General features: G+C 41.5%; 1 protein-coding gene across 1 annotated transcript; it reads right to left on the bottom strand.

The window, feature by feature from the left end:
- Nucleotides 1–1,104: 1,104 nt before the first annotated feature.
- On the bottom strand, nt 1,105–8,288 carry LOC109048667 (bone morphogenetic protein 2-like). The gene is made up of 3 exons (XM_042774760.1): nt 7,866–8,288; nt 3,715–4,046; nt 1,105–3,338 (listed from the first exon to the last, which is right to left on the bottom strand). The coding sequence occupies exons 2-3, from the start codon at nt 4,037–4,039 to the stop codon at nt 2,389–2,391; spliced, it is 1,275 nt and encodes a 424-aa protein (XP_042630694.1). The 5' UTR covers nt 4,040–4,046; nt 7,866–8,288; the 3' UTR covers nt 1,105–2,388.
- Between the last annotated feature and the right edge of the window lie 1,462 nt (nt 8,289–9,750).

The raw sequence follows: 9,750 nt of genomic DNA, 5'->3' as shown, positions 1-9,750 counted from the left end.
TAAGTAATCAGCAGCGGTTGTTTACCGTAAACATGAAAAGGAAGATCACATAGTCATAGAGTGCTAATTTTAAGGGGACTAATTGGCCGATTATAAATTGGGTGTCAAAGATTTTTAAGGTGGCAGAGATGAAAGACAAATGGTGTAGAATCGTCTGTAGTTAGCAAGCATTAAGTGCACATGAATTGATGAATGCCATAGAAATTAATTTGCTTTTATGAACATGATCTATGCTTTCCCATGGGTCCAGTATGGGCCTCGTTGTTGCTTTATGATTGTGAGAATATGCTGTATGTAAATATGTCAAGACCACTGCAGTTCAGTTCAAAGGTCAACCTGACCCTCACACATGGCAAGAAAAGCTCTGTTTGTGATGGCAAACAGAGATATGGGAATGAGAAAGAAGATAGGTAATTTTCCTGTAACAATGTGGCTTTAATGTTACTGTTTAATGTTACTGTTATATAATGTTTTTATGTTAGTCCTTCACATACTTTTTTTGATGATGTGGAACTTTTGACATCTGTTGAAGAACAAAATATAGGGTAAGTTTGATTTGGACCTCTCTCTACCACTCTCTCTCTCTCTTTTTCTCTCACACACACACTATAGAAGATATATGTATCACTTATGAGCTATCTGTACTGTAATGTTCATTCTTTATCTTTTCAACCTAGCCTGGTCTCCAAAGGCTTAAGGAACTGAGAATAATGAAGCTCTTCTCATTTACTATGAGATAAATGAACATCGAGACCGCTGCAGACCGGGTCCAAGATCCTCAGAAGGATGAAAAACAGATGTTGAGAGAGAATCTATAATGAGAGCTAATAAACTTATGCAGACATTTTACAGCTGTTTCTATCACTTCAGATTCCTTCCACCATACTTTCTCTTTACATTTTTACTTCTATCCTGAAATAACAGTACCTTGCTTATCTTACTAGTCTTAACTGGTTTAAGTTGGTCTAGCTGGTTTCCCAGTGCACAAAACCAGGCTGATGAAAGTTTTTATTTATTTATAGCAAATTAACTACTCCGTATTCTTCCAAATGAAAGTTTTCGGAAAGCAATTCTCAAAGAAAAAAAAGTCAAAGATTGAGATAATTTGAACTGCCTTATTAGTTTGCTGTTTATTATTACACATTTCACAATGGCTCCAGACAATGTCAGACATTCTCAAGGCTCTTAAACTGCACATAAAGCATCACACTAAAATATAATCAGCTATTCATGACAGAACATTGGAATAAGCTTGGATGTTTTTTTTTAACCCGTTGTCTTTAAATACAATCGGTTTGGTCAACACTTGTGGGATAACTACATGATGACAAAGATACAAAGTTATGTATAATACCCACTTAGCAAGCTTGCACACATATGGCACATAACATAACATTTGGCACAATACTGTGGAATGTTTAGGCAATTTTCTTTGTTTCACAAAGCTTCTATTGTAATGAAAGAGCCCTCATAGTTCAGTCAATGCCAATATAAAGCTGCCATGATTCAGTGCTGTGGTTTTACAAATAATAGATGAGTAACACCAGTTTTAACTGGCTCTAAATGGATCTATAAGGCATTCTGGTACTTATATATCTGCGGTATTTGTCAAGATTAAATATTCCATATTCTTTGCTATTTAAATATATATATATATATATATATATTGACGCATTCTTAAATTAAATTTACTACCACAGAAGTATTTGTATAGCAAGATTTTCTTTGGACTGCACCATACATAAAAAATAACAGGTCACCATAAATAATAGCACTAACACATTCAGACAATAACATCATAATTTCTTGGTGTCTTGATTTTTAAACAGCTCAAGGAGAAGTGCCCTGTAATCGGTTATAGGCTCTGCCACAGTGCATACTTTGAAGTTTCTTTTGCAACCAAAGATGAAGAGTTATTGTCTCCCCTCGGGTTTAAATCTGTAAAGCGGTGAATGCTCAGTGAGAGTCCATGGTCACTTCTTGATCCCTTTGAGTTGTCTTGAGTGCGAATGATGATGATGATGTTTACAAGGGAAAGATGCACAAAACAGGAGCAGGAAGGACACAACAAGAACATATTGTAGCTATTCGACACCTACAAGACAGAAAGCTGGAGTCTACTACATAAGACGGACACGTCACGTTGGGACTGAGTGCTTCTGAGGGTCGTAGTTCACACAAATACTATGCTTCATTGGACAAAATAAGTCAAAGCTAGGTTTCAGATGACTATGGGAAGGTGCTTTAAGTTTTAAGTATGACAGTTTTACCTCGCTTTCTTTGTCTCTTTATATTTCTTTCTGACTCACTTCTCACTTGCTGGTTTTAGTCCCTTTTTTAGTCCTATTTTTCCAGTCCACCCTTCTTATTTATTCCAGGAGTATTTTGTTATTGACAGCCACAGCCCTCCACCACCATGTCTTGATAGTTTTTCAACACCACATGTTCCTCCTGGTCCAGGTAGAGGAGAGCGATGGGGCTAAGGGCAGTTGGGACACAGCAGGCCCGCGGGACGGCCCCATTTACGGAGTTGACAAGCGTCTGCACCATAGCATGGCTAGATGAATTCATATGGTCAGCCAGTGGGAAGCGGCACTCTCCGAGGCAAAAGAAAGCAGCGTAACCAGATGGGGCCACGATCCATTTATTCCAGCCTACATCTTTGAAGTCCACGTACAGTGGGTGTCGACGACAGCGAGCGCGGGAGAGCCGTTTGAGCTTGGCAGCCCTCCCACCTTGTCGTTTCACTCGCCTTTCATTCCATCCCACCCGCCAACCTGTGTCAGAGCCATGACCCCTATTAGCCTTAGACCTGCCCCCGGTCCATCTGCCCCTGCCTCGTCTGCCAGCAGGGGGCTGCTTCTTGAGGGGCACAAAGGGCTCGCTGCGCCCATCGTGATTGTAAGTCACCAGCAAGGGCCTCTGCCTTGCCCAGCTGTGCTCATCTTGCCCGGTGAACCTGCGCACCCGCAGATGTCTCTCTTTGGAGAGACTGCTGTTATTATCAGCAATAACCTCCAGAATAAAAGACAGGCTCCCTGACTTCTCGGATAGATTCTGAAACACTTCTCCATCCAGGGGAAAGGTTTCCCAGAGTTCTGTGGTCTTTCTATCTCTAGTCAGCCGACGTGAATGGAGCAATGTGGGCTTTGATGCAGGGTCACTGTTGGAAAGATAAAGGCTGACCACGTGAGAGTCTTCCTTTGATCCTTCATGCAGGAAACGCAGCTCTGCCGACACCACACTCTCTTCTGATGGAATGGAAGACAGATTAAAGCCAATGTGAATGCTGTCCCCTGTCGTTTTCTGCTCTTCTGGAACACTCAGGACTGTAGAATCTAGATGAGAAAAAAAGAGAGACAAAGTTCTTAAGCTGTAAAATACTTTCTTTCCATCATGTTCAAACACTTGCTCTCTGAGTAATGGCATAATTGTCCAACTAAATAATAATTGCACATCATTTGCTAGGAGCACTTATGAAAATAAGACTTGTCCTTCTTAACTTGTTCCAAGGTGTCTACGCTGACGCCAAGACTCGAGTGAAAAATATCAGAACTTTGAATCCATGGGTAGCTATTTCAGTGGGCATGCTGGCACCTAAGGCATGTTAATTGACTTCCACATGTCTCTGTGCTGTATTTACGGTAAATTTAGCCTTTTACGACTGCCAAGGGAATCTGTATTCCTATGACCTAGTGCAATAGCTGCTCATACCTGTGTGGTGAAAGCATCGGACTGTGTTGGCTCCTTGCACATGCTGGGAGGGGTAGTTAAACTCTGGGTCTTCAATGAGATGGTACTGTTGAGTGTGAAATCGATACAGGTCTAGAAGATATTGGGGCACCCCTGCCTCTGTACTGGGGTTGGGGTGTGACTGTAGTCCCAGGCGGTTCAGAAGGAGGTTTTGAATGGTATGGGTCAAACTAGGTTCCAGAAGACTACCAAGGTTTCCATGTGTCTGACTGGGACCCTCCTGTTGACCTGATGAGACATGAGGTAGCAGCAGGATCATCAGAACCAGTAGGCTAGCAGGGAACATGTTGGACCTGCAGAGGGAAAGGTAAAAAGATGAGCCATTTTGAGACTTCTCAAGATATTTAAAAAAGTATGTTTTTCATTTCTATTTTGGACCCCATTGACTTTCATTATATGGTGAAAAACTGTCATACAGGTTTGGAATGGCATAGAGTTGCATAGAGTGACAATAAACTATTGCTCTGTGTGGGTAAGCACCTGCCCCCTTTCCCCTTTTTTTCCGATTAAACTCCATGGCGCTCCATGATATTCACATCACCTCATTTTGGATATAAATAAAACGTCAGGTCATACATAGACTCTCCTTTCTCTTTGAATTTAAATCTAGATTTATATACACTGGCCCAGGAAACCTCTATGTGAACACCTGCCCGAAGAAAGTGCATGGGATGAATTTAAGTTTTATTAAAATTAAATATTAAAAATGCAGCTAATGTAGTTCTACACACAGCAGTATAAACAAAGGTGCACATTCTCTTTCATACTTGCTGTCTTTTTATGTTATCTGACTAAAACTATTCAACCTTTGAACTATTATTTTACACCTTTTATACTTTGAGCATCTGCCTTCAAAGGCTTTCTCAAAGAGGAAGCAGTCAGAAATTGTACAACTTGGATTTGAAAAGTTTAATATAACATGTATAGCCTGAATTTGGGCCCTGTCTACATCACTGCGGTTCAAGCAAAATTCTACCTGAAAAATTACATAAAAGGAAAGATTGGCACTCAACAATTAAGCCCTCCATCACTCCTTCCTTCCAGTAACAGCTAATTGTTGCAAGCTGTCATCCATTAGTGATGAAATCTTCTCAAAGCTTACAGTATTGAACTATCCATCACATCAGTCCCATCTCTAAGCCAACATAATCCTTCAAAGGATCCTTTACAAATATGTACTTTGGTGGAGTTTGTGAGAGGTGTTGAAGGGGTAATTTGAAAGAAACGCTGTTAAAGAGCTTATGTGGCCTATATAGAGCTTATCTTGTATTTAGCCTAGAATATGCATCTACAAGGTGCTGGGTGGTCTCACACAGGCCAGGAACACTTACATCTGAGTCAAACTAAATGGTCTTTTGATGTAGAATCTGCTCAAGTCATGACTTGCTGAGCAGTGTCTCCTTTGGGAGTCTTGGATTACCCTCAACTGCAGGTGTTAAACGCTCTGGAAAAGAGGATGTATACCATTCTCCCGCTGTCTTCTATGTCTCACACTCATTCACCAAACTCCAGCCGAATCCTCAGAGGACACACAGGATAAGACAGTCCCCCACGCCCACAGCATCCGGCAGTAAAGTAGATTAAGTGGCTTTTACCCATCCACTCGATTGTTCCGCCCAGTGGGACATCACAGAGGTGTAGCTTCCAGACAGAGCTGTTCTCCTGAATGCCGGCTCCCTACTGATCCTCATTAGACTCCTTCGCTTCTGTCTTCCCCGCAGTCCCTCCCCCACCATTGGCATGCATTTGGGCCACATACTGTATGTGTTACGGTTTCTGTTGTGATTGGATTCGACACGTAATCACTTCCTCCACAGGGAGAGTGGTGGTCAGACAGAGGGGGCGGAAAGAGGCGTTTATTAGACCCCAGAACAGACGGCAAAAGGTGACCTCAGCAGAGGAAAGGTCAGCCAGACTCGTGCCATTACCAGAGCGACGTGACCTGTCGACCTCAGAGTGGAGGGCAGGGGTTTTTTTGCATTCACTTATCTCTTTCAGCTTTCTTTCCACATTTTTTTTTACCTATTTTTATTCTTCTTATCAGTTTTCTTCCTGTAAAGCACGACTTCCAGAATTGATATATTGTTACACAGTTCTAGGAAAAGCCAGTTCTCTTTCTCTCCTGTTTCCCCCTTTCAGATTTACCCAGAAGTCAACAGTGTAGGGCCGTAGGGGTCATGGTGCCTCTGCTTGTTGCTGATTTATCCTCCACCGCTGTCTTTATGTTTCACATTTCACTCCGTACCCTGATCCCTCCGCTCTCCTTTCCTGTTGTTCTTCCTTTCGTTCATTCCCTAGACAGCTTCTCCCCAGCAAGCTCCCCACTTCCTATTTTGGCATTTTGTTCTTGAAGGAACAATCTTAAACATGAATTGCTCTACGTTTTCAGATGAAAAAAGTACTAGCACTTATTCCCCCCAAACCTTAAGTGTGCAAGGAACGTGAGAAGTCACAAATGGTAGAGCTGTGCCTCTGATTAGAATAATATTGCAGGGTGGTTTTATTGGAGTATATTAGCTCAAAACTGTAATTTATCCCAGCTGTACCAATTAGGAGATAATGACAGCAGCCCAGACCCCCCATAACATTCAGTGGAACAATCCTCTGTGACTGTACACATGCATACACGCACCCCACTGTTACAGATTGAAAAACACACTCCAGAACAGTTATAGAAACCTACACAAACTTCTATGCAGCTTGCCAAAGGTTCAGCAAAGAACAGACTAAAGGGGTCTCCAAGGATGTGTAGAGTAGACCAGACGAGACATTTCCTCCCAGAATCCTCCCCTAACCCTCACATAACATTCTGTTATCAATTTGAACAATTTGGCCGTTCAGAAACCATCAGACAGTTTTGTATTATTATCTGGGAAATGCTGAAAAATCTAAATGTATGATCTATTTTAGTTCACACAACATTGTTACATTCTAAAAACTTATTTTTGTGAGCTCTGAAAAGACACAGCACATATCACAACTTCCTTTTTCTGCCAGATTATGTTTTTATGATTTATCCAGTTAGTGAAGGTCTTGCCTGTTTGTTTGCTGTGCATTTTATCCCCCAAGTTAGAGATCTGCGCGGGACAGATTTTTCAGTCCTGCTCCCGCACCTGCCTGCTCCCCCAGAAATATATGTTATCTTGTCCCGCCTCCACCCACAACATTCATGTTTTGTCCTGATCCCTATGGCAAAAGCCTACATAAATGTAGCCTATTGATTTTATTCTATGCATCCATGAATTTAACATGGCATAGTAGGTTCTGTGTCACCTAGCCACAACATCCCATAGATGAATAACAATGCATTTGTTTTTTGATATTTTATGTTAAGATATTTCTATTTGGCGGGAGTCCCGCAAATCATTTTATTCTCCTGCATCCCGCACACACACACATCTCTACCCACCCGCACCTGCGGGAGTACAGGTCTTTACTAAGGGCCAAAATCATATATTAACTTATCTGGCAGTCCTGGACAGCAAGAATCTAGTCTCCACAGTCATTTATCTTTTATGCTCCAGCAAGGCTATCTTAGTAGTCTGTAAGTCTTTTACAGAACATTGACTGCTTTTTGCCTTTGGTGGAATCACTGACCTGCCTGTTTCACATGTTCTGGGGATGCATCTCCACTGTGAATCTGTCATTGGGTTTGGTGAGTAATACGTAATAATTTTTAGCATGGAGCAGCAATGGGTAGCTGTTTGACGTTTGAGTGAGTTTAATCATATTTGAGTCATACACAGCAGAAAATAATTTACTTAATCAGTATAGTACATTTTGTCTTGTTTGCCATTGTCTAAACATCCTTAAACAAGATCAGTTGACCTGTAAAGTGTAATTGTGTTAAGTTAAAACTTGTTTAAAGCAAATGGGCAAAATTTTGTATTATACAAAGGGGTAAGAAAAGAAACAATTTTTTCATTAATTTCAAATTTTCTTACACAACTTTGCTTCTCAAAGTCAACTGATCTTGATTAAATCAAGTTTAGATATTATGCTAGGAAACAAGACAAGCACTTGTCTCGTCAAAGTCATAGTTTTGCCCATGACCCAAGATATAACTGATGTTGCAAGCATCAATGTATTCTGCTGTGGAGGCTGGTACTCACGTCCAGGTGAAGTGGGAGGTGTGCAGAATCCATGGTTTGTCCTTGAGCTCCAGCGTTACAGACCCTCTCCTCTCATTTGCTCCTGAGGATGGAGTGGATGCCGTCTGCCTCTCCTGGGTTGGTGAATGTACCTCTGGAATAATGTGAGTCTCTCCAGATTGTCCTCAAGCACTCATCCTGTTGTGAGTGTCGGAGAAGTGCACTCTTAAAAACATCCACTAGCTTCCCTGTGGCTGACCGGACACCGCTGTTATGCCAGCACCAAGACGCAAAATAGCAGCTGAGAAGGAGACCAAGAGAATGAAATGGAAGAAAGAGGAAGAATTGGAAGTTTGTGCCGGCTAAATTCCCTCCTGTCCCTCTGGCTTTGTAGCTGACTTTCTCCCTTCCTTTCTCAATCTGTCTGTACTTCTCTTTTGTGCTCTCCTCCCCTTTTCCCTCCCTCCCTCTCTCTCTCTTACCAGCTGGTAAACTCAGTTAAACTCTAATTGACTTTCCTGTCCATTCGGATCCTCCCTGATAGTGATGTCACCGATGCCCCCTCCCTCCACCCACCCTCTCCAAACGTACAAAACACACACACTAACCAAGATAAGGTCAGGGCTGCTTTGGATACACAGTAAAGGTCAGATCGCCATTTGCAACTTTAAATTTGGGTCTAAATGTTTCTTTTGCAGGAAACAGGAAAAAACGTGAAAGATAAAGTTGAGCACACAATGGGCGGCACAGCCAGTTGATCTGACATTATCAGAGCGACTGTTTATTCTGGAGGGAGTCATGAAGGTGAAAGAGAACTTATGATGATACAAGATTAATTCACTGTCACTGGTGCAAATGAACAGCCAGAGGGTGCCAGGAAAACACATCTATCACCAGCAAGAGGGAGAGAGAGAAGATAATGAGTGCAAAAGGAACATAAAAAGCAAGAGAGATGAGGAAGGGAGCAAGGTGTGCTCGTCCTTCCGGTGGGGTGGACTGCATTGGTATGCATCTGGCAGGGCAATGAGAAAATGTCTGTAACCTCACAAGCATCGTCTGACAGATTGGATTGCATCTGTTGAATCAGTTGAAACACCCCCTTCTCAACACACACAAATAAAGAGAAACTGGTTTGCCCATGCAAGGACACTGCTTTCCAGAATCTTCTGTGGCATAGGACTTTACATTTTACATTGACCATCAGGTGGATACTCAATATGTCAGACTAAAAATCAGACACTGAAATATAGAATATAGAGTTAGAAATACAGAGCTAGAAAGTGACAAAGATTTGAATTTTAGAGGTGACTTTTTTTTTGTGGAGTTTTCAGTTTTAGAATTTTGAATTTGGAATACATGAAAACTTGAATCTGAATATTTTCAGGTATTATCATGTCTAAAATTATAATAAACACACAAACTAGCTATTTAAAGTGCACAGGCACAAAAGTCTGCAAAAATATTAACAAGGCAGTCGAAATTGGAAATCGTTTCATGCTCTCTGCTTCCAGTGATTCACTGCACAAAACGTGGTAGGCACCACAAACTATATTCGCTGCATGTTAAATCATTATTAAACATTATTTTGTGTAGTTTTCTTCATGGTTTTCTGGATAATGGTATGTCACGCAACCTGTCTAACCTGTCCTAACCTAATCCAACTAGTCCAACTACCTGCCAGATTAAATTGCTGCAAAATGTCATAAAGTTTGATTTGATGCACAGTCTAGATATGGTAAGAGTTTTCTCCAAGAGTTGTTCCTGAATGCATTGTCTTCGGCCCTGTCAGAAAAGACATGTAGCCCGTTTTTGGTCAACGAGTTAGTTGCTGGAAAGAACTGTTGGGTGAGTGAGGGAGCTTGTCTAGAAATAAAAAGGAAGGAAAAAGAGTGAGACTACTGTTGGC

This window comes from Cyprinus carpio, chromosome A18, assembly GCF_018340385.1.
Source record: "Cyprinus carpio isolate SPL01 chromosome A18, ASM1834038v1, whole genome shotgun sequence".
In the NCBI taxonomy this organism is placed as follows: Eukaryota; Metazoa; Chordata; class Actinopteri; order Cypriniformes; family Cyprinidae; genus Cyprinus; species Cyprinus carpio.
Note: the sequence above shows the minus strand (reverse complement) of the source record. Positions and strands in the feature narration are given on the sequence as shown.

What these genes read in the sequence shown, in the direction of transcription:
- LOC109048667 (XM_042774760.1), bottom strand. Translation starts at nt 4,039, where the DNA reads ATGTTCCCTGCTAGCCTACTGGTTCTGATGATCCTGCTGCTACCTCAT. An exon ending in CCGATGCTTTCACCACACAG is followed by an intron (nt 3,339 to 3,714) that starts GTATGAGCAGCT and finishes TTTCTCATCTAG; the next exon opens with ATTCTACAGTCCTGAGTGTT.